At 39.3% G+C, this 25,684-nt stretch overlaps 1 protein-coding gene across 1 annotated transcript in view; it reads right to left on the reverse strand.

Annotated features, from left to right (window-relative positions):
• Positions 1-25,684, reverse strand: part of PFKP (phosphofructokinase, platelet) — a 98,857-nt gene that overhangs the window by 62,213 nt on the left and 10,960 nt on the right. Inside the window, exons 2-3 of the mRNA XM_004390026.2 lie at positions 14,535-14,608; positions 2,710-2,787 (exon numbers count right to left, since the gene is read on the reverse strand). Coding sequence (XP_004390083.1) covers positions 2,710-2,787; positions 14,535-14,608 — 152 coding nt within the window. The remainder of the gene's footprint in view (positions 1-2,709; positions 2,788-14,534; positions 14,609-25,684) is intronic.

Consider the following 25,684-nt stretch of genomic DNA (forward strand, 5'->3'; position numbering starts at 1 on the left):
GGGTATAGAAACACAAACAAATGGGAGTCATTAGATAAATATGCAGAGTACAAGAGTCTGTAAAATTACAAAAGCAATCCAGAAAGCCACCTCTGGTGACACTGTACCAACACTCGATGGACTCATCATATGCACATTGAAGCCAAAGTCTAGTCCCACCACTGCTCATGACCCTTTGCAACTTGTCCACCAAGCCATCCTGTGTCACCTTGTTGCTGTGTGCTAGCGAGTCGATTCTGACTCACAGCGACCCTATATGACAGAAGAGAACTGCCTCATAGGGTTTCCTTGCCTATAATCTCTGGGAGCATATTGCCAGATCTTTTCTCCCACAGAGCCTCTGGGTGGATTTCGAACCGCCAACCTTTTGGTTAGCAGTCAAGCGCTTAACAATTGCACCATCAGGGCTCCTTCTCCTTTTACTGGTCAGACCTTGTTGCATTTTCAGGCAAAGTGAATAACAACTGTGAGGCAAAGGAATTTATTTTTATACTATACCTCCCACCCTTCTTAAAAGGATAAATCTTAGGAAAACTTAAATTTGATAGTCCAAACATTCTGGAAAGATAAATTATGATTTTTCACACTTACTTTTTTAAAAATTAAGAATTCTTTGTTTTATTTAGAAAAATGCAGGATTCCTTTAATTAAGTGATGAATAATATGTCTATAATGCATTCATACATCTTCAATTTGTACTTAGTCCTTATAAATACTGTTGTTTCTGTGTTGAAGACAGACCTCTACTGAGGGTAAATCTGTTGCCACAGAGACAATTCCGACTCATGGTGACCCCATGTGCTAGAGTAGGACTGCTCCATGGGGTTTTCTTGGCTGTAATCTTTGCAAAAGCAGGTGATCAGGCCTTTTTTCTGCATAGACCCTGGGTGGATATGAACCACCGATCTTCAGGATAGCAGCTGATCGCAAAGCACTTGTGCCTCCAGGGCTCCTTCTTTGGAGACATAACTTACTGAAAAGCCTTTATTTATACGGTTTATGTGACACTATCTGTTTACATACATACAAATAGTACACCCATATAACTAATATTGATTTATGGATATTTATTTCAAATCAAGAAAATCCATGTGTTTTCACATGAAAATTACCACCATTTAATTGGTCAGAGCATTAAAAGAGGTTACAGATACAAACTGAAACTTAATCAGTACTATTTTTACTAATACATTACTAAACGAGATCCTGTGTTAATGGAAATATAAGCAAGAATGACTTGGCCCAGCAAAGGGTAGGGTAGAAAGTGCAGGGCACAAGGCAGAGATAAGCTTTTTCTTGGAACCTTGATTTGAGAACAGTCATTAGTGAGTCACGTGTTTATAACAACTTGAAGTTAAGCCAGCAATTCAAAAGTGCCAAAACTGAGTAGGTAACATGGGCAGAGACTCAGGAATAAAACCATGAATAACTAAATTACAAAGAAGAAGGCACCTTTCACACACACACACAAAGAGTAGTCACTGGTCTACTTCCTATCACAATTACAATACCCAAGCCAGCTGCCCTCAAGTTGATTCTGACTCATGGCGACCCCAAGTGTTATAGAGTAAAACTGCTCCACAGAGTTTTCTTGGCTGTAATCTTCATGAAAACAGACTGCCAGACCTTTCTTTCTTCTGCAGTGCCACTGGGTGGGTCTGAACTGCCACCTTTGGACTAGCTGGTAAACACAAACCATTTGCACCACCCAGGGACCTTACAATAGCAGAATAGAAATGCTCTTTTTATATGCTCTCTGGTATTGGGACAATACTGTCTGATTTTTCAAATACTGCTCTACCTAATGATTGATGGCTGTCAAAATTCCCTTCAACCTCTATGCAGGGATGATGAGAAGTACAGGGAGAGCAGAACGAAGGAGGTCCAAGTGCCAACTGGAGGTCTGTGCCAGCATTAAAATGAACACCCCACCAGTATCTTCAGGGTGAATGTACCCATTTGGTTCCTTTCTATTTAGTACTCAAAATAAGCCAAAGATTAATAAATACTTTTCAAAAGATTAAACCACAAGCATAAGAGCTTTTTCATGAAATCCATTATTTCCACATAGTCTATTTCTCAACTGATTTGGGCTGTTCACTAAAGTGCTCCGGGAATTTATTAAGCATAAAATACTTTGACAGGTTTCTTTTGAATTAAAAGCAAGCAACTATTTTGCCTGAGGTGATAATTACCCCATCTGTTGTGCACACCAAGAAAATTAGCCCTGTCTGATTCAAATCAGAACAGGGATGCTGTGTTCCTAATAAACCCACAGCCCTGGTGGCTGCCAGTCTGAGTCATTCTCAGACTTTATTATACTTAATGTTAGTGGCACACACAAATCCCAAAGGGCACAGAGATTTGCAACTGAACACATAGTACCAACAAATGAAAGTAACCTCAACACTAATCTAGTCTTAAAAAAAAAAAAAAAGCCACAAGTACCACGATTAACATTAGATGTGACATATAACTTTTATTGCAAGGATAATTCTAGAGTTTGTGTCATGTAAAGCTTTTCCTTCTAATTAAATGATGAATTAAAGGTGTTCTCTTTCTGTGCAAGTAGCTCAGAATAATGCCAGTGAGCACATTAATCTGCTTTAAGTATTACTGAAGCATAAGTATTAAAGGTTTCAAACTAGCAGAGTTACTTATTTACTTAATTACTTAGAGAAATTAATAATATGAAGACATAGCACGTACTATTTGTAGAATGCTGGAGACGCTTTCCCATGAGGCTTCAACAATATTAGAACCTCCATCTACCATACCTTGGTAACCCTAGTAAAAGAAAAAAAAAATTTTTAAGTAGGTTAAACTTTTTTTTAACATTAATTGATGCTTAAATCATATGAAATGGAAATACAAATTATAGTGAATTTAAGTTTCTTAGAGTCTAATGGTGATAAGACACAGTGTGACATACCTGTTAGTCAAAAGTATAAATTGTAGTAAAGTCTCTTAAATTTAATACCAAATAATGAGAATTCTAGCCTAGGCCCATCCAAAGAGTACTGTATAAAGTGGTTTGCCTATTGCCTAATGGCTCCTAAGTGACTGAAAAGGGACATATTTACCCTAAGCTGTGCATAATTCAGCACGAACTCATATGCAAACATCACTGTCAATTACAATGCATTCATAAAAGCTTTCCTATCCAGGCCTCTCTTTGGTACGGCAATCCATGATACTTTAGATCTATAAAGACACATATTTTTTAAAAAAAAGCACAGCTAAATATTACTCCAATAATTCCATCTGCCTTACCTTCCAATTAGTGGCATTTTACCATACTGAGGTGAGACTTTTAGTGAATTAGGATATCAGTACACACTTTCTCCTGGATACTTAAGGATGCTTGTTGTCTTTCAACTCTAAAGGCATCTTTCTTTTCTCCATGGAATATACAAGACCAAGAAATATAGAAATGCCCCATGTGCATCTTTATCTATGTGATGACTCATTTTCCAGAGCCTTACCTTAAAAAGGAATAGCCATTAAACGTTTAGAAAATTTTATAACAATAGATTATTATTGTGGATTCATATTCCCTATCTAGTGCAGGGCAAGAGGCAAGAAAAATTAAGTTTTTGTTTGTTTGTTTGTTTTAAACAAAATGGCCCATCGAGTATGGCACCTTGCGTATAAATTAACCATACAGTGCCAGCACCCTTACAGTTGATTAATTTGTATACTCATATTTATAAATGTAAAATTTCCATAAAAAATATAATATATATATGTGTATATATATATACACACACACACAAACATATACATAAGTGTGTCTGTATGCATGTATATGTATGCGTGTCAAATCTAGTGGCAAATAGGAAAGGAAAAAACAGTACGGAATGAAAAGACCAAGGAAAAGTTAAGAAGGGCTAGTTCTAATACTGGCAAGAGTTATTCACACATCTGCACTTTACCTGAGGATCCCAAGTCCCCAGCCCACTCCTTTATCTATGTTTTCTCCCAGCCCTTAAGCAGACAGGCATAAGGACTGCCCCTAACTGGCCTAAGGTCTTCAAGGGGAAGAAGCGGAACTATTAAACACACCTCTATCTACCTCTAAGGTTCATTTGTTTTGTCTTTTTATCAACATCTCCTTTCTTTCCCAAAACCTTACACGGTGTATATTTTCACCTGATTCCATTTAACGTTTAGAACTGGGTGTAGGTGTCACCATGGAGGGAGAGGGTAATGAGCAAGAGTGTGAGCTGCTCCAGACCTTACCTTTGGAAAGGCCCTGCTTATCAGGGGCATGATCTCTATTGTTCCCTATTGTGTGAACTGTATACACAAGCAGACCCTACACTCAACACAGATATCCTGCTGCTCTAGCACCAAATGCAAAATCACACCTTCTCATTCTAAGTAACTTCCAGGAATCTGATTTCAACAGAAAGATAGATAGACAGATAGACAGACAGCATAGAAAGGTGACTTAGCCTTCTTGTAGTTAGCTGCCATTGGGTTCTGCACCATCCCCATGATTGGTTAGGGATCAGACCATTGCGACCCATACAGTTTTCACTGGCTGATTTTCAGGAGTAGATTACCAGACCTTTCTTCCTAGTCTATCTTAGTCTGGAAGTTCCATTGAAATCTGTTCAGCAGCATTGCTGCGCATGAGGTGCATTGGCTGGGAATCGAACCCAGCTCTCCCACATGAAAGGCAAAAATTCTACCACTGAACCACTGATACCCCCATAACCTAGCCTGAGGGTTGTCCTTTTAATTATCTCTATCACTCGCAAACTCCCAAGGTTTTGTTGAGAATTACACTTCACTCTGTAGAGACAGCACAGCATGCCACTGCTAAGTTATGAGAACAATACTCCACAAACTACCATTTATGGCAATCCTGTTCCAAGTTGCAAGCCCCATATAACTGTGTGAACACGAACCCTACACAGGATAATGTTTTACCATCTCAACTCACATACTTCTGAGAACAAAAAAAATATTAATAATTAGGTCAGAACAGTAGTCATAAACCAGTACTGTTCTGGGCAAGTCAGGATATGTAGTTGCTCTAACCATAAAGCTCTGCCAAAACAAAATGAAGATCTACTAATCCCCCACACCAGTATCCCACCATGGTAATGTCTGTATATTCAACTGGTATGTAAATAAGAGACTAAGGTTCACTATGAATTGGAATCCACTAGAGGGTAACACGTTAAGGGGAAAAGAGTCATTCCCAGCCACTTCGTTGCTTAAGAGGATGAAACTGATGTTGCTAAAGTACAATTAGTCTAACTCAGGACTAAGACTCAGCTGTGCATATCTGATAGGATGAGCTTGGAGATTATTCCTAAATATCTGCTGTCATAGAAACTGCTCCTCAGTCAACAATCACATAAAATTTTACTACTTAGTATGCATACTGGAAACGGAAAGATCGCCTTTCCTTTTATGATTTCTACAAATTTAAACACTCATTTAATAAAATGTTTTTAGAAATCCCTCTGCTTCTAGAGTGATCACATAGTAAATGTCTAAAAACCACGAAGCATATTTTTAAGTGAAATGTTTTCCAAAAATAATTTGATCATTTTGTGTAGAACGGATACATGAGACAAAGAAAGTAATTAAAAAATACAAAAGGATAATTTTATCATTACTGCATTCAAAGTTCTTTTATTGCACATATATGCTCACTAGGTAGGAAGTGACTCATTCTTTAATGTGTAAAGTCATTAAGCCCATGTCACAGTGGAAAAATAACTACTAACTGCAGTTTCAAGCTCTCTTTTACTAATAGGAAAGATGTTATGAAATTAGAAAGACTAATTTTACACAAAAGTGTTGTAATTTATACATTAACATGAGGTTTTTCTATTGAAGTCTTCTCCTTAAAAGACCGAACACTTATTCCAACATAGCCGAATCCCAAAACATTTTTTAGAATTCCCTTTCAGAAGGCAAGAGACTAATTTTACACAGATGTACTATAATTTATACATAAGTTTTTTCTGTTGAAGTCATCTCCTTGGAAAGTTAAACACTTACTCTAACAGCCACAGCCCAAAACATTTTCTAAAATTTCCTTTCAGAATTTGCCTTCAGGGCCAATTTTATGACTCACACAAGGAAAAAAAAAAAAACCATAAAACCTTTAAAGCCATACTTAGGTTTTTAAACCAAAAATAATATCTGTCTTATTCCTCCTAATTCACAAGATGAACCTAACAGACTTTTAACTTGCTGCATCAACTCTACCATCAAACAGAATTTTTTTACATTGAGTCATTCGATCACATCTAAGAAATGTCACAGACTTTGAAGTCCTTTTAACTTCCTGTTTGAAACTGTTTTAAGCAATGTCAAAATAAGCACAAATATCGTCCTAATACATTACTCTGGAGACAGTATTACATTTAGAGGTAAAGTTTTGACTCGTATTTTTAGGCATTTGTTAAATCCATTCTAAACAGAGTAGGAGCTCATCCATCTGTGGGTAGCTTTCTCTTATAAGAGATCTCATATGTACTTTTTAAAATTAAAGACTCAGGGGAATGACAGCCTTGCGCTAAAGCAAAATAGGCCTTTTCTTTTAGAACGCTTATATTTAATATGCCCTCATGTCTTGATGCTTTTTTCCAATCTGATTTCCTGAATTCTTTAGACAACAATAACAGTTTGAATGGCAAACATTCCAACTACCACAGGAAAACAATCTACTGAATACAATGTACTTAAAAGGTATTTTTGAGATATTTTTATCACTTACTTCCTACTGAAGCAGTCAAATATATTCAGAGAGAGATACTGTGTCTACAAACTAGGCTGCTTAGGAGTAAATGCATTCTTTTCCTCTATAAATAAACTTTTCCCTTTATTCTTTAATAAATTAAAGAATTCATTTATAGAACTCAATATAGAGTGCTTAGAAGGGTTGAGATGTTAAGGCTCTGAACTCCTCGCAAGTTTTGGATTTGGTAAACACCACTGATGGTTTAAAACTAGGCAGCCAGAAGATTCTCTATGTCAATGATTTGCAAAGTTGAAAAATTAGAACTTTATTTTGCTCAAAGGAAATTAATAGGCAGATCCTCAGAATATATATTTCCTCCCCCCTCCCCACCCCACACACACCCAGGGCCCTGTTCAACCTTCCCAGTAGCGTTCTAAATGAATGCTCTAGTCTACAAACTTAATAGTCAGTCACCCAATAAAAACTTGCTCACTGATTTAATTACTTCACAGAAAATTCTAACATTTAGCCTAAGATTTGTCCTTGGTGAGATCCATTTGACTCTAAATTTCTAAAATAGGTTAGAACATAGCAAGTCATGTTGTATAGTTCTGTACCTGGTGCTTTGGAAAACCAGTAATACACAGACATGATTTATTTAGCCCGTTAGCATTATTACATGGGAGCCCTGGTGGTGCAGTAGTTAAGTGCTCGGCTGCTAACCGAAAGGTAGGCATTTTGAACCCACTAGCTGCTCCATGGGAGAAAGATGTGGCAGTCTGCTTCCAGAAAGATTACAGCCTTGGAAACCCTATGGGGCAGTTCTACTCTGTCCTATAGGGTTGCTACGAGTCGGAATCGACTCGACACCAATGGGTCTGGTTTTGGGTTTATCATTATTAGATTTTTTTTTTTTAAGCCAAAGCTAACAATAAACAATTCCAGGTAAAATATAAAACCAAAAGCCAGAAGAAGGAACAAGGCAAGTAATCCTTCTCTACAGTTAGAGATAAGTTCCAAAGGTCTCTGAGTACAGGCAGTTCTCTCATGGAAAGTCCTCTTTTGAAACGTATTGAGCCCCATTGTGGTAACAGTGGCATAGATGAAGAGCGGGGTAGGGAGATTACAGCATTTTTGCAACTTGAAAAAGAAAACATTAACTATAAATTGATTGTCTGAAGCCATCAGCATAATTGTTAACAGTTGTGAGGATCAAGTTATAGATCAGACATGAAGAACTCAGCACAGGCACTGTGGTATGGTAAGCGTTCAGTAAAAGGTAACACTTTTACTGAAATTAATACTTTTCATGATCCCAGATGTGTATTAGCCCATGTTCCAACAGAAAGGTAGGGATTTCAGGGAGAGACCTAGGTCACGTGCATTTTGTTACTTAACTTGGCAGCTTAGCTGACTTAATAAATGTGCATGCGTGTTAGTGAGAGGGGAATGTAACAGGTCAGGCATGGTAGAGTTTGGGCAGGAAACAGCTATATGTGAGAAGCTGCATAGTATATCTAAACGTTCAAGCAGAACTATTATTACTTTTAGACAGACAATTAGTGGTTAAGTAGGTTTGACTTTAAGGAAGTTAAAATGCAGAAACAGTTATGTTTAAAACCTCTAGGAGACGTGACCAAATGTGCTACTGATAACCTTGCTTGACTTTTACAAAATTGTTGGGAGAAACAGGAAGGTAGAGTCTGATAGGAGGGGTGAGAAGAGGGATAAAAATTTCACAGATTCTCCCCCAAAAACCAACACTGCTCTTCTAATCAGTTCTTTGTTTTGTCAAGTAGTTTCACTGCCCTTATTGTCCACAACGATCCAAAAATAAAGGCATCATCTAGATTATAAAATCTCTACAGAGTCGTCAACTAATTCTCCCTTCTCAAGCCACATATCAACACAGAGAGAATTTCAGGCTAGAGAGGGGAGCTCCAATATTTCTAAGGAGAAAGGCCTACATTGTCTTCAGGTGGAAAAGGTGTTTTTTGGTTTCTGCTGCTTTGTTTTGGTTACACAGGTCATTCCTCACTTTAAAATTTATGAAAGCAGATGTTGCGGATTGAATTGTGTACCCCAAAAATGTGTATCAATATGGCTAGGCCATGATTCCCAGTACTGTGTGATTGTCCATCATTTTGTTATCTGATGTGATTTTCCTGTGTGTTGTAAATCCTACCTCTATGATGTTAATGAGGTGGGATTAGGAGCAGTTATGTTAATGAGGCAGACTCAATCTACAAGATTAGGTTGTGTTTAAAATCAATCTCTTTAGAGATTTAAAACAGAAAAGTGAGCAGAGAGACAGGGGGACCTCATACCACCAAGAAACAAGAGCCAGGAGAACAGCACGTCCTTTGGACCCAGGGTCCCTGAACTGAGATGCTTCTAGACCAGGGGAAGATTGATGACAAGGACCTTCCTCCAGAGCCAACAGAGAAAGAAAGCCTTCCCCTGAAGCTGGCACCTTGAATTCAGACTTCTAGCCTACTAGCCTGTGAGTGAATAAACTTCTCTTCATTGAGGCCATACCCTTGTGGTATTTCTGTTATAGCAGCACTAGATAACTAAGACAGCAGGTGGTTCATCACATCAGAGAAGAAAAATAATATCATCTATGGCAATAGAGGGTTTCTATTAAGAAGAGAACGATTTCATTCTACTTGTACAAACAATCATCAACCGTGGAAGCAGCGGTCAAGAAATCAAACGATACATTTCACTGGGCAAATATGCTGCAAAAGTCCTCTTTAAAGTTTTAAGAAGAAAAGATATCACTTTGATGACTAAGGTACGTCTGATCCAAGCCATGGTCTTTTCAGTCGTCTTGTATGCATTTGAAAGCTGGATATGAAAAAGGAAGACAGAAGGAGAATCGATGCATTAGAATTTTGGTGTTGGCAAAGAATAATGAATATATCATGGACTGCCACAAGAACGAACAAACCAGTCTTAGAGAAAATACAGTCAAAATTTCTTAAAATTTCTTCTAAGTTTCTTAGAAGCAAGGATGGTGATATTTCGACTGGCTTACTTTGGACATGTCATCAGGAAAGACCAATCATCATGCTTGGTAAAGGAGAGGGTCAATGAAAGCCCTTTGAAAACTTTTGAATACTCTAACACAACAAGGTAGCAGTACTCTTCCGCTGTTTGACTGCTTGTCAGAGGGACAAAAATCTGTGTGCTTTTGAGTACACTGGCTTGTGGCTAGGCATAGAATTAGAGCAGTCAACTTAAATCATTTATGTATAGACTTTCTCAGAACTAACCAAAAAAAACCCAAACCCATTGCTGTCCAGTCAATTCTGACTCATAGTGACCCTACAGAACACAGCAGAACTGCCCCGATAAGGTTTCCAAGGAGTAGATGGTGGATTCAGACTGCCAACCTTTTGGTTAGCAGCCAAGCTCTTATCCACTGTGCCACTAGAGCCCCCTTCTCAGAACTGCAGAAGTCTGTCATCAATCTATGCTTTCAGGACCATGCCCTTCTATAGAGTTTCTCATCTCAACACTATTGACATTTTGGGCTGGACAACTCTTTGTTTGGGGGTGGACACTGTCTTGTGCATTACAGAATGTTTATCAGCCTTCCTGACCACTCTCTATTCTCTACCCGTTTGATGCCAGTAGTGCAAACACCCGAGTTGTAACCATCAAAAATGTCTCCAGACATTAGCAAGTGTCCTCGATGGGGAGGATCAACCCAAACAGGTCTAGGACCACTGTTCTAAACCTATTTGGGTTCAAATTTAGAAGACTTTAGTTATTTTTTTAAAGCATTACTCAGTAATTTAACCAATATGTTTGTCCATTGATAGCCTAGTTTCTAAGTTTACCTAGACTTTTCCAATTTGCCAACAGACCAAAACAGTTAAGTAGGTTAAGAGTATTAATTATTAAAGGTTTTTGTTCTTTAGCAGAAAGCATATGAAAAATACTATTCATCTGAAAACACTGGTACTTCCTCTAAAGGTCTGGCATTGTATTTGATTGGGCTGTTCTTTCTGACTTCTGCTTGTGCTCATATAAACCTCGGGTAGGCCTACGTGACCTGCATGCCAAGTGCGAGGGCTAGACTGTGAGGCAGAAATGGTGAGGACCAGGGTTTGCACATTAACCCTTCTTTTCTACATAGTGAGCCAACTGTTCTTTATCTTTTTTTTTTTTTTTTTTTCAGGCTAGAGTTTTTCCCTAATTGCAACTGCCTTTAACAGAACAGTTAAACAGCATAGTCCTGGCCTGTTAAGATTCGGGACTTCCCATTCCTCTGTCCTAGGAAAGCAGCAGGAAGAGTGGCTCACACCTGCCAACCTCTCTCTCACCTCATCCCCTTTAGAAAGTGAAGAACGTGACCCAAAAAGATGTTCAATAGTAAGCACTGTGGTCACCTTTTGAACAAAGTGGACCACAGAACCCTATCTTTCCTAACTGACAATGTAGAGAACAAATCTGAGTTTACCTTATTTCAAGTTCCTCGAAAGGAAACCTAAAACATTCTTCTCAAAAGAAAACCCACTATTCCTAGGTGCGGGCATACTAGATGCATTCCGTACCAACTCCTTACTTTTGAAATGCACTAAGTCTGGTAAGTATAGGCCAGAAAATATCTAAATATCACCAGGATACAGACAGACACAGTGGCTGTAAAAATGGGCTCAAACATAGCAACTATTGTGAGGATGGCGCAGAACCAAGCAGTGTTTAGTTATCTTGTACCTAGAGTCACTATCAGCTGGAACCGACTCTACGACTCCTAACGACAACAGACAAACAATTACAAGACACAGTGACCAACAATAACAACAACAAAAAAATACAAAAACAAAACACAATAATTATAAAAGCAAAGCCCTTAAATCTGAAGTGGTGGTTGTTAGCTGCCTTCGAGTCGGTTCCAACTCATAGCGACCCTATGTACAACAGAATGAAACACTGCCCAGTCCTGCACCATCCTCACAACTGTTGTTACGCTTAAGCCCATTGTGCAGCCACTGTGTCAATCCATCTTGTTGAGCGTCTTCCTCTTTTTTGCTGACCCTCTACTTTACCAAGCGTGATGTCCTTCCCCAGGGACAGATCCCTCCTGATAACATGTCGTCTCACCATCCTTGCTTCTTAGGGGCATTTTGGTTGTACTTCCTCCAAGACAGATTTGTTCATTCTTTTGATTACTTAAACTTTACCAGTTACTATGTCAGTTGCAATCCCCAAAGATCAAACACTCACACCCCTGGCCCACTACTATTAACCTTCAAACCACGTACAGATCTGGCCCTTGTTATCATACAGGGGTTTTCAGCCTTGGTACTTTCAGCATTTTGGGCCAGATAACTCTTTGCTGTGGGGGCTGTCCTGCTCATGGGAGGGTGTTTAGCAGCATTCCTAGCCTCTGCACACTAGATGCCAGCTGTAGCACACCTTCTGCCCTGCCCCTGCCTCCTAGTCCCAACAATCAAAAAAATGTCTCCAGACATTGGCAAACATCACTGGGCATAAATCAGACCCCATTTTGAGAGCCAGTGTTTAATGGAAAGAGGCTTTGTGCTCTCTGCCTAGCACGGTGATAGCATGGAGGAAATACACTGTTGACGATGAGTCCGTTTCTTTAACTATGAAACAACTATGACTTCCTTCCCTTCACATTCTGCCCCCACAAAGTTGGTGTGAAGAGCAAGTAAGTTACTGTTTGTGAAGGAACTTCAATGTACAATTGCAATGCTCTCAAGAGATAAAAAGAATGGCAGTAGGCCATTATAATCAAAAGGTTTCCTCAGGGAACTTTCTATAAACAAGAAGACTAAGTAAATTAGTCTTGACTGAATTTTAAAACAGTTTGTTAATTATAAGAGAAAAAAATCTTATCTGAGAGTGCCACAGCCCCAAAAAGCTTTGTAAAACCACATTCTCTGATTAGGAACTTCTATCAGGCCAGGGTGTGGGGCTCTCCCTCAAGTACTAAGGCAGAATGTTCCCACCCCCTACCTCGAGTCAGGGGAGGCAGAAGAAACTAAAATGAGTGTGCACATCTCCTGCTCTCCAGCAGCAACAGTGAAAAACAGCAAGTAGTTCCCAGGTAAAGACTGTTTGAGGTATCTGCATGCAAATTCAAAACTCAAACAGGAAGGGGACATGTGCTACAAATCATGAAATGGCAGTGCTAAATCTCATGTACTCATTCCATGTCGACAGGCAGAGGACAGCAGGCCATGGTGGCTGGGCTCCAGGTAGGGAAATTCACAACAGCAATTTGATTTTCAGAAAGATCCAACTATAAAATGACAAAACAGTGGCCTGGAAATGCTTTGATTAGACTCATCATTTTAAAATTACCCAAATCAGATAAATACAAACAAAAATCACATAACCAGAACTTAAAAATGTAAGCCTATACAAAGGGGGAAAAAAATCTTTCCAGCAAGACAAATGAGTAAGGAATACGAGGAACCACTTCACAAAAGGGGAAAAAGACTTAGGCAATGAACAAGGCATATGTGCAACCTCTTCAACAGTCGAATAAAAGCAGCCGCACACACGTGGCTGATCGGACTTGGTACCATAGCTTCTCCTGTTCACTACTAGGGGGTTAGGACTTGGAACAAGTTTTCAGAAATCTTTTGCCAAGATACATCAGGATTCATTATAACGATCATCCCTTGTACTTTAGTGATGCCATATCTTGGGATCCAGGAAAGAATACAAAATACTAAATAAGCTTTAAATATTAATATAGACCTTCCAGTGTTATGATAGTTGAAAAATGGGGAGTAGCCTAAACAGTCCAATGACAAAGGAATGGTCAGGTAAACAAATGGTCAAATGGATGATGAGGCATCAGTTTGATAGAGCATTATACAGAAATGTAAAAAAATGGTTGCAGAGTCTATGTAGCAAATAAAAATCTTCGTAACATAATAGTAAGCTAAAAGTATAGTATATGAAGTATACTTTGCTATAATTTTAATTACATACATATTTCCTTCCAATTTTTTGTATCTATAATTCTGGAAGGAATCAGACTAAAATACTAACTTTAATTTTAGAGAGACTAAGTAATTTTTTTAAGAAAATTCTCTTCTTTCCATTTTAAAGCTTTGTGTTTTATACATTTAAAAATTAAATGTAAATAAAATTTTCCTAATTGATTTGGAAATAAATAATGTGATTCAAACTATATTGGTACCCCTCAAACACTACTTACTCCAAAGTTATAAGGACCAAAACAGTTGGAGATAATGAGTCGTCTCTGCTATTTTATTTTAGACTCTTAATTTTTAAGTTAACCCATTGACAGATATTACAGATGTCATTTGGGTTTAACATTAATGATGTGAAGCTCAACCAAGCTCAGCTTTGCCCTGTTTATCTTAATGTTTGTTAAATTCGGCACACATTTTAAATGACTATATCACTGTACAGGGATGAGAGCTACAAATAAATACAACCTATTTGAGATTTTTAATCTTATAACCAAGGCCAGTAAATTGGTACCAAAATAGCTTTTTTGCTACATCTCATCTCCTTTCTCCCCTCATGTCCTAACACAAATCTCCACAGGCTACAGTCTAGACCAGTGAGTGCACACTCAAACGTAAAACTTCCCAGCCTGAAGCTTCCATGGTCAAGTGAAAGGCCCTGGATTACAGTACCTGGATTCTCTCAATGGGCGGTATGTGTTTGTCTGACATCACCTGTGCATCTTAAGGGCAGCTGAAAGCTGGTGGGAAAGCACTCTGCAGACTACAAAGCACTGAACACATACAGGGAAATAATCCCTGAGAGTTAAAGAAAGAACAAATGTACAACAAAAACTGACCTCATATATAAAATACACTTTGGCTCCTACGTAGATTCCCATGCGCACTACAGCACGAACAGCAGCATTCATACCTGTGAAATAAACACAAATAATCATTATTTAAGAGACTTTGGGTTTAGACTGGACTAGGTTTTAATTCTAACCCTGCTATTAATTAACCGTAACCTTGGGTGAACTGCATCACCTCTCTTAAGCCTCAATTTCCTAACATGAAAAATGACTATAAGAGAAACAAAAATATAAAGGACAGTGTTTGGCATTTTGAGGGTTCATCAAAAAATAAATATCATCATAAAAGAGCCTATATACCACTTTCAGTTTGGAGTATCACTGCCAACTCTTTTGAGCAACTTTGATTTGGTATGAATTTGTAAGAAACTACATCCAATTGCAAAACAACATAACAGGGTATAGGTGTTTATTTACCTTTATCTAAAATCAAAGAAAATAATCCTTAAAATAACTATTGGTCTGTAATTTGAGGAGAAGATGAAAAATAAATTATTTTACCATCATCTGTTGTTAGCTGCTATGGAGTCAACCCCCAATTTATGGCGACCCCATGTACAAGGGAATAAAATGCTGTCTGGTCCTATGCCATCCACATGATCAGCTGTAGATCAGACTGCTGTGATCCATAGGATTTTCACTGGCTGGAGCCCTGGTGGCACAGTGGTTAAGTGTTCAGCTGCTAACCAAAAGTTTGGCAGTTGGAATCCACCAGCCACTCCTTGGAAACCCTACGAGGCAGGTCTACTCTGTCCTACAGGATCGCTATGAATCGGCACTGACTTGATGGCAGTGGATTTGGTTTTTGGTTTTGGTTTTCAGAAGTAGATTGCCAGGTCTTTCCTCTTAGTCCATCTTAGTCTGGAAGTTCCATTGAAACCTGTTCAGCTTCATAGCAACACACAAGCTTCTACTGACAGATGAGTAGTAGCTGTGCATGAGGTGCACTGGCTGGGAATGGAACCTGGGTATCCCACATGGAAGGTGAGAATTCTACCACTGAATCACCGCTGCCTCCATCCATCATCATCTACTATGAGTAGAAAAAAAAAATGTAGGCGATGGCCTTAAATACAAAACAAACTGCAGTATTATTAGAAGGCAAATTAAATTAGACCAACATACTATAAATGATCATACCTAACCAAGATAAATCTAGGACATTTTTCACACATTCCCAGGGGCCTTCACTTAAAATAAATTAAAGGTAGCTTTATGCAATGTATCATTTTATAAGTCTATTAGACATAATTATGCCTTCAACTTAAGTCCCATATTTAGAAACTGAAAGCTTAACTTGAATAGTTAACTGTGGGATGTATCCAACTGCCTAGTAGCGCAGTGAACAGGTCAGGCTTGTACATCTGCATCATTATCTTAGCGAATGGGTTAAGGCTAATGAGAAGTGAAAATGACTGACAACACACATTCCAAAAGACGCAGTCCTATGGCCTTCGGGAATAAGAGCACGTGCGCTTTCAACTAAATTTTTCCTATATATACAACAGTTTTGATTCTTATCCTTTATGAATTAAATTTCAGAAACAAGTGTCAAAATTAAAGATGCTGGGGAAGGTGGGTGATGAAATAAGTGATGCTTCTGGTAAACAAACAAATAAAGGAAATGTGGCTGTATGGGCATATACTCTGACGGGTAAGGAGACTAAATATCTGTATAAATTTGTATGGTAAGCTAGCTTCGAAGATGGGTAAATTTTTTTTTAATTATTTTGAGACAGTTCTGTAATCCTGGCATAAGACTGTTGCTTCTCAAAGGTCACTATTTTGAACGACAATATTCATTTAGCTGAAAAAGCTTGGGGTATGTACCTTGAAGATAAAGGCAGCATATATATGGTATATATAGGAGGGGGATGTGTGCTACAAATTGTGAAATACCTTCCACTGAAGTCCCATTTTTGGAAACTGAAAATTTCACTTGAATAGTCAACTGTGGCATGCATCCAACTGACTAGACCAAAGTGAACATTGCACACACACATATATATATTACATTACAGTACAGTATATGCATGTGTGTGTGTGTGTGTGTGTGTGTGTGTAGATAATATGTGTGTGTGTATATGTGCAAAGGCCTGGAGTTAGAAAACCAAAAGGGAAGAACATACTCGGCATTTCTCAAGCTGAAAGAACTGAAGGAAAAAATTCAAGCCTCAAGTTGCAATACTGAAGAATTATATGGGCAAAATACTGAATGACGCAGGAAGCACCAAAAAAAGATGGAAGGAATACAAAGTCACTCTACCAAAAAGAACTGGTCAATATTCAACCATTTCAGGAGGTAGCATATGATCAAGAACCCACCGTACTGAAGGAAGACATCCAAGCTGTACTGAAGGCATTGGTGAAAAACAAGCCTCCAGGAACTGACAGAAAACCAACTGAGATGTTTCAACAAATGGATGCAACACTGGAAGCACTCACTCATCTATGCCAAGAAATCTGGAAGACAGCTACCTGGCCAACCGACTGGAAGAGATCCATATTTGTGCCCATTCCAAAGAAAGGTGATCCGACAGAATGTAGAAATTATTAAATAACATCATTAATATTGCATGCAAGTAAAATTTTGCTGAAGATAATTCAAAAGCAGTTACAGCAGTACATCATCAGGGAACTGCCAGAAATTCAAGCCAGATTCAGCAAAGGACATGGAACAAGAAATATCATTGCTGATGTCAGATGGATCTTGGCTGAAAGCAGAGAATACTAGAAAGATGTTTTCTTGTGTTTTATTGACTATTCAAAGGCGTTCGACTGTGTGAATCATAAATTGTGGATAACATTGCAAAAAACGGGAATTCCAGAATACTTAACTGTGCTCATGAAGAACCTGTACATAGACCAACAAGCAGCTGTTTGAACAGTACGAGGGGATACTGGCGGGTTTAAAATCAGGAAAGGTGTGTGCCAGGGTTGTATCCTTTCACCATACTTATTCAATCCGTATGCTGAGCAAATCGTCAGAGAAGCTGGACTATATGAAGAATGTGGCATCAGGGCTGGAGAAGACTAACAACCTGCGATATGCAGATGTCACAACCTTGCTTGTTGAAAGTGAAGAGCACTTGAAGCACTTACTGATGAAGATCAAAGACCACAGCCTTCAGTATGGATTACACTCCAACATAAATAAAATGAAAACCCTCACAACCGGACCAATAAGCAACATCATGATAAATGGAGAAAAGATGAACGTTGTCAAGGATTTCATTTTACTTAGATCCACAATCAACATCCATGGAAGCAGAAATCAAGAAATCAAACAACATTTTATGCTGGGCAAATCTGCTGCAAAAGACCTCTTTCAAGTGTTAAAAAGCAAAGACTTCACTTTGAGAACTAAGGTGCACCTGACCCAAGCTATGATATTTTCAATTGCCTTACACGCATGCGAAAGCTGGACAATGAATAAGGAAAACCGAAGAATTGATGCCTTTGAATTATAGTTTTGGTGAAGAATATTGAATATACCACAGACTGCCAGAAGAACAAACAAATCTGTCTTGGAAGAAGTACAGCCAAAATGCTCCTTAGAAGCGAGGATGGCAAGCCTTTGTCTCACATACTTTGGAAGTGTTATCAGGAGGGACCAGTCCCTGGAGAAGGCCATCATGCTTGGTAAAGTAGAGGGTCAATGAAAAAGAGGAAGAACCTTGATGAGATGGACTGACACAGTGGCTGCAACAATGGGTTCAAACATAGCAATGATTGTGAGGATGGTGCAGGGCCAGGCAGTGTCTTGTTCTGTCGTACATAGGGTCCCTATGAGTTGGAACCAATTCAATGGCACATAACAACAGCACATATTCAGGTCCTGTCACCTTCATGAAGATTCCCTGACTTTCCCCTCTCCCCACTCCCCCTCGTTCCTGGCAGGATGGAATTGCCCCTTTCTCTTTATGCTCACGTGTGGCATTTTATTGCGCCTATCTGTTTACATGTACATATCCAATCCACTAAATCTGAGGGCAGAGGGCCAGTCTTACTTAACTTCTGCACTCCTAACATTCAACTCAGTGAATGCATGTTTCAACCCTCAAGTCTTAAGCAAACAAATAAAAGCTATTCAAGGTTCCTTCCAACAGATTCCATAATTCTAGGACTTCATTCGATGGTCACTGTGATGGATAAATTAACCTCAAAACATCTAGACACTATAAATACTGGGTACCTGGTGATAAAGAAGCACATTTAGTGCCTAACTTATAGCATTGTTTCCCATCCTTCTTTCTGAAGACCTAATTTCCATGAGGTCTTTCATAAAGGCATAATAAAAGGAAACAAATGTTGGAATTTCAGAAAAAGTGGGTAAAAAAAATGAAGAAATTATGAAAAGCAGGACATGACAGAGGAGGTAACCCACAGAATGAAAACATGCCCCAACTGTGATCTCTGCCCCACCAAATCTGAAGGCCTTCACACCAGCCTCTCTGCCTGAATTCTACCAATGCCTCTTCTAGGTTAACCTGTATTCTCCGGGGAAAATGGCAACTTTACCATAAAGCAGTAGTTCTCTAACTTTGGCCCACATCAGTCACGGGGGTGGGGTGGGTGGGGTGGCATTTAAAACACAAATTGCTGGGCCTTCCCCCAGAGCTTGTCATTTGCAGATCTGGAGTGAGGACTGACAATTTGCATTTGTAACAAGTTTCCAGGTAATGTGGGGACCACACTCTGAGATGCACAGCTCTAAGCAGATTTTATTCACCTGTAAATTAGTGTAACAAAGTTAAAATCAGCTTGCTCCCCCAACCCCCCCCCCAACCCTTAAATAGCTAGCAGCATTCCAAATTGGGGCCTAGAAGGGAAGCATCTAATAAGGTAATAGTTACTGTGTGCTCAGCATTGCAGTTAATTCTCACAGGAAGCCTGCTGAGGTAGTAATACCTCCCTGGAGACATGAGCAAGTTGACTCAGGATAAACTGATTAGCCAAAAAATTAATAAATGGTGATGCCAGAATCTTAACCCTAGTCTTTTATATTAACTTAAAAGACTTCGTAATTTCCTCTATTACAATGGCTATGTACTAGAATCACCAAACGAAACTTTATAAAAAATGCCTGTTGGGCCCCAAATTCTCACTTAAATTAGGCAGTAGGGCCACTTTGTTTTAAGCTCTCCATGAGTTTAGTGTACAGGCAGGACTGAGAACTGCTGCCTCAGGCTGGGCCCTGAAGCCTGAAGCATTCTGAGGATGACAGGCCTGCAGAGTATTCTCCAAAGGATTATAGGCTGAAGGGCCTTGGAAGACAAAAATTCAAGAAAAGAAAAATTGAGCAAATGTTTACTAATGGCCTATTTTATACAGATGTCTGGGATTAAGACACAGATCCTTGCAGTTTGGGGTTTTACAGTGTGTCATGGATTGAATTGTGACCCCCCAAAAATACATGTATCAGTTTTGCTAGTCCATGATTCCCAGTATCGTGCGATTTCCCTATGTGTTGTAAATCCTATCTCTATGATGTTGATGAGATGGGATTAGCAGCAGTTATGTTAATGAGGCGGGACTCAGTCTACAAGATTGAATTGTGTCTTGAGCCAATCTCTTGAGATATAAAAGACAGAAGTGAGCAGACAGACAGGGGGACCTCATACCACCAAGAAAGCAGTGCTGGGAGCAGAGCGTGTCCTCTGGATGTGAGGTTCCTATACAGAGAAGCTCCTGGACCGAAGAATATTGATGATAACCACTTTCCCTCAGAGCCGACAGAGACAGAAAGCCTTCCCCTGGAGCTGGTGCCCTGAATTCAAACTTCTAGCCTACTAGACTATGAGAGAATTTAAACTTCTGCTTGTTGAGGCCATCCACTTGTGGTATTTGTTACAGCAGCACTAGATAACTAAGACACAGATGATGCAGGACTGGGCAGGGTTTCGTTCTGTTGCATGTAGGGTGGCTATGAGTCGGAACCAACCTGATGGCACCTAACAACAACAGCAATAGCGCTGTCCCGTTTTTTCTGCATATTTCCCAATATTCACAATCATTAAAAAAAAAAAAAAACTGTTGCTGTCGAGTTGATTCCAACTCATAGTGACCCTACAGGACAGAGTAGAAATGCCCCACAGGGTTTCTAAGGCTTTAATCTTTACAGAAGCAGACTGCCACGTCTTCCTCCTGCAGAGCAGCTGGTGGGTTAGAACCGCTGACCTTACAGTTAGCACCCAAGTGCTTAACCACTGAATCAATGGGGCTCCTTTTACTCTCAGTCATATGCTTACCAATGTCAATATTTAATTCCTCTTTAAAAATAAATTCAGGCTGCACTCTCTCTTACTGGTTTCTACCTGAATTCATGTGGTTGTCGTATTTGTTCAAAAGTAAAAATGTCTGAACACATTAGAAGATGAATTTATGTTACTCTTCATAAACTAATAAAGTTCTTCACAAAGTCTTCTCTTTTAATAATTTAGGTATGGAAAAAGAAGTCCTAAGGGAAATCTTATCAAGATGCTAACTCCCTGTGAATCCAAGTTATCCAGCTGGGAGCTTCTCTTTGCCTCATGCATTATTCAAATCACTGTGTCCTGTGTTATGGTTAGTGTAAAACATGAATCTATAAGGCTGTCTTCACTCATTCATTTATTCACAAATACTCAAGGATTGAGTGTCTACTCTTGGCACTGCTGGAATACAGCACTGAAAAAACAAATGAAGACCCTGGTGCTGGTTAAGTTTATTCTGCTCAGGAGATCAATAAACAAAAAAAATAATAAATATATTATGCCCGATGGTGGGAGATGATAAGTGCTATGAAAATAAATACAAAGCACAGCAGGGTTTGTATGGATTTAGAGCATGGTGGGTATGGAGAGTGGCTGCAACTGTAAATAGGGAGCGCAGAGTAGGCCTCCTTGAAAGTAATGCTGGAGAAAAGAACTGAAGGTGAGAGCAGCTCGCCAAGTGGACATCTGGAAAAGAGTATTCCAGCCACAAAGAACAGCCTGAGCCATGCAAAGCCTGAGGGGGAGCGTGCCTGACACGTGCTACATTTCAATGATCAGTGGAGATGCCTGGGAGCAGCAGACCACTGGGAGCAGTCCTATGCATATTGTTCAAAACGTTAACACAAATGTTCATGCACAGAACTTTTCAACAGAAGCGCTATCATGCCATACATTGCTCTAGAACTGCACTACTAGGGTCATCATGAGCCACACGTGGCTTGTCCAAATTGAGATGTGCTGCAAGTGTTAGACATGCACAAGATTGCAAAGACTTTATACAGAAAAAAAAAGAATGTAAAATATCTCATTAATAACATTTATACTGACTATGTGTTGAAATATTGGGTTAAATAAAAAATATTTGAAAAATTAATTTCACCTCCTTCTTTTACTTTTTTTAATGTGGCTACTAGAGAATTTAAAATTGCATATGTAATGTGAGCCACCAGTGTCAGCCACCTTTCTACTGGACAGCACTGCTCCAGAACCCACTTTTTAGTACTCAGTATGTTGTGTATGTCTTGCCACATCAATCAACACAAAGCTCTTCATTAAAAGCTCTCGAGTATTCCCTTCCAAGTATCATGATTTAATTAATTTCCTGTTAGCGGTTTTTGGCTTGTTTTCCCAATTTTCGCTTTTAAGCACTGCTATAAAGAATATTCTGTTACCCACCTACACGAACCTCCCTCTGCTCACAAACTGTGCCTTTCTTCCTGCAGTAGTAGATAAACTCTTAAGGCCAAAAGCTCTACTTGTAACAGAACCTGCCCCTCTGACCTACTCAAGCCCCTCAATTCTGCTAGCAACCACTCTCATGCATCACCCATTTCTCCTGAAATGGGGTGTTTTTATGGGCAAGGGCACATGCTCCCTCTCCTCTCTTTACCTACTGAATCAGCTCAAGCAACTCTTTGCACGACTCCCAGAACTGCTCTTATCAAAGGCAACAACAACGCCCAGGTGCTTCCCAGCTCCAACTTAAAATCCAAAGTCCTTCCAAAGCCTACAACTCCTTCCACTACCTCCCTGATCTCATTTCCTACCACTTTCTCCCAGCCCTCAGCCCTCCCCTCATCCACTCCACCCTTCATACATTCATCATAGAAGCTGAGCAGCCTCTTATATCTGGGCCTTTTCCTTGTTTCTGACTCACTGCCTCACAACTTACAGACATCAGGTCAAAAAGCACCCTAACCAGCGTTTTTTTGTTTTTGTTTTTATTTTTTTTATTTTATTTATTATACTTTAGGTGAAGGTTTACAAAGCAAGTATTTTCTCATTAAACAGTCAATACACATTGTTTTATGACATTGGTTAACAACCCCACGACATATCAACACGCTCCCTTCTTGGCCTTGGAGGACTTTTTTTTTTCTCGGAAAATATACATAGCCAAAGATACACCATTTCAAAAATTTCTACATGCACAATTCAGTGACATCAATTACGATCTTCCAGTTGTGCTGCTTTTCTCACTTTAGATTAAGGTTTACAGAACAAAATACTTTCTCATTAAACAGTTAGTACACATGTTGCCCTATGACAATGATTAACAACTGCACTACATGTCAACACTGTCCTTACTCAACCTTGGGTTCCCTATCACCAGCTTTCCTGTTCCCTTCTGCCTTCTAGTCCTTGTCCCTGGACTGCTGTGCCTCATTAGTTCCGTTTTGTTTTATGGGGCTATCCAATCCCCGGCTGAACGTGGAACCTCCAGACTGACTTCACCACTGAGCTAAAACGATGTCTGGGGCCATACTCTCAGGGTTTCCCCAGTCTCTGTCAGGCCAATAAATCTGGTGTTTTTTTGTGTTAGAATTTTGTTCTACAACTTTCTCCACCTCTGTCCAGAACCCTCTGTTGTGATCCCGGTCAGAGGAGTCACTGGTGGTAGCTAGGCACCATCTAGCTGTACTGGACTCAGTCTGGTGGAGGCCGTGGTAGCTGTGGTCCATTAGTCCTTTGGACTAATCTTTTCCTTGTATCCTGTTCTCTTCATTCTCCCTTGCTTCCGAAGGGATGAGACCAGTGGAGTATCTTAGATGGCTGCTCACAGGCTTTTAAGACCCCAGACGCTACTCACCAAGGTAGAATGTAGAAAATTATCTTTATAAACTGTGTTATGCCAATTGAGCTAGATGTTCCCCGAGACCATGGTCCCCACAGTCCTCCACCCAACAATTCAGTCCCTCAGGGAGTTTGGATGTGTCTTTGGAGCTTCCATGACCTTTCCTTCTACAAGTTGTGCTGGCTTCCCCAGTATTGAGTACTATCACACCCTTCACAAAAGTTACCACTTTTCTATTGTCTATTTAGTAATTCCCCACACCCCTCCCATCCCTCGTAACCAACAAAAATTGTTACTTTTTGCGTGTTAACTTTTTCATGAGTTTTTACAATAGAGGTCTCATACAGTATTTGTCCTTTTGTGATTGACTTATTTCACTCAGCATAATGTCCTCCAGTTTCATCCATGTTATGAGATGCTTCACAGATTAATCATTGTTCTTTATCGTTGCATAATACTCCATTGTGTGTATGTACCATAGTTTATCCATTCATCTGTTGATGGGCATCGAGGTTGCTTTCATCTTTTTGCTATTGTGAACAATGCTGTCATGAACATGGGTGTGCATATGTCTATCCCTGTGATGGCTCTTATTGCTCTAGGATATATTCCTAGGAGTGGGATTGCTGAATCGAACGGTACGTCTATTTCTAGCTTTCTGAGGAAGCGCCATATCATTTTCCAAAATAGTTGTATCATTTTACATTCCCACCAGCAGTGCATAAGAGTTCCAATCTCCCCGCAGCCCCTCCAACATTTGTTATTTCCAGTGTTTTTGATTTGTGCCAGTAATGCCGGGGTGAGATGGTATCTCACTGTGGTTTTGATTTGCATTTCTCTAATGGCTAGTGATCGCGAGCATTTCCTCATGTGTCTGTTGGTCTCTTGAATGTCTTCTTTGGTCCAGTGTCTGTTCATTTCCTTTGACCATTTTTTTAATAGGATTATTTGTCTTTTTGTTGTAGAAGTGTTGGATTTTCTTGTAGATTACAGAGATTAGCCTTTGTCTGATTTCTAATGCCCCAAAATCTTTTCCCAGTCTGTAGGTTCTCTTTTTAATCTTTTGCTGAAATCTTTTGAAGAGCATAGGTGTTTGATTTATAGAAGATTCCGGTTATCTAGCTTATCTTCTGGAGTTTGTGTGTTGATGGTTATGGTTGTATCCTGTTAATGCTGTATATTAGGGCCTCTAGCGTTGGTCTTATTTTTTCTTCTATGAACTTTATAGTTTTGGGCTTTATATTTAGGTCCTTGATCCATTCTGAATTAGTTTTTGTATACGGTGTGAAGTATGGGTCCTGTTTCATTTTTTTGCAGAAGGACATCCAGTTTTGCCAGCACCATTTGTTAAAAAGACTGTGTTTTCCCCATTTGATGGACTTTGGGCCTTTGTCGAAGATCAAGTGACCATAGGTGGATGGATTTACATCTGGGTTCCCAATTGTGTTCCATTGGTCGGTGTATCTATCGTTGCACCAGTACCAGGCTGTTTTGACTACCATAGCTGTATAGTAGGTTCTGAGGTCAGGTAGTGTGAATCCTCCTACTTTCTTCTTCTTCATCAATAGTGCTTTACTTATTTGGGGCTTCTTCTCTTTCCATATAAAGTTAATGATTAGTTTTTCTATCTCTTTAAAGAATGTTGTTGGTATTTGGATGGGGATTGCACTGTATTTGTAAATTGCTTTGGGTAGAACTGTGATTTTCACAATATTGAGTCTACCTATTCAAGAGCATGTTATGTTTTCCCATTTATGTAGATCCCTTTGGGTTTCTTGCAGAAGTGTTTTGTAGTTTTCTTTGTATAGGTCTTTTACATCCCTGGTTATATTTATTCCTAAGTATTTTATTTTTTAGGGGCTATCATAAATGGTATTGTTTTCCTGATTTCCTTTTCATCGTTCTCTTTATTGGTGTATAGGAATCCAACTGATTTTTGTATGTTTATCTTGTATGCTGCTACTTTGCTGAATCTTTCTAATAGTTCCAATAGGTTTCTCTGGAGTCTTTAGGGTTTTCTATATATAGTATCATATCATCCACCAACAGTGACAGTTTAACTTCTTCATTACCAATTTGGATGCACT

This window comes from Trichechus manatus, unplaced genomic scaffold, assembly GCF_000243295.1.
Source record: "Trichechus manatus latirostris isolate Lorelei unplaced genomic scaffold, TriManLat1.0 scaffold00276, whole genome shotgun sequence".
In the NCBI taxonomy this organism is placed as follows: Eukaryota; Metazoa; Chordata; class Mammalia; order Sirenia; family Trichechidae; genus Trichechus; species Trichechus manatus.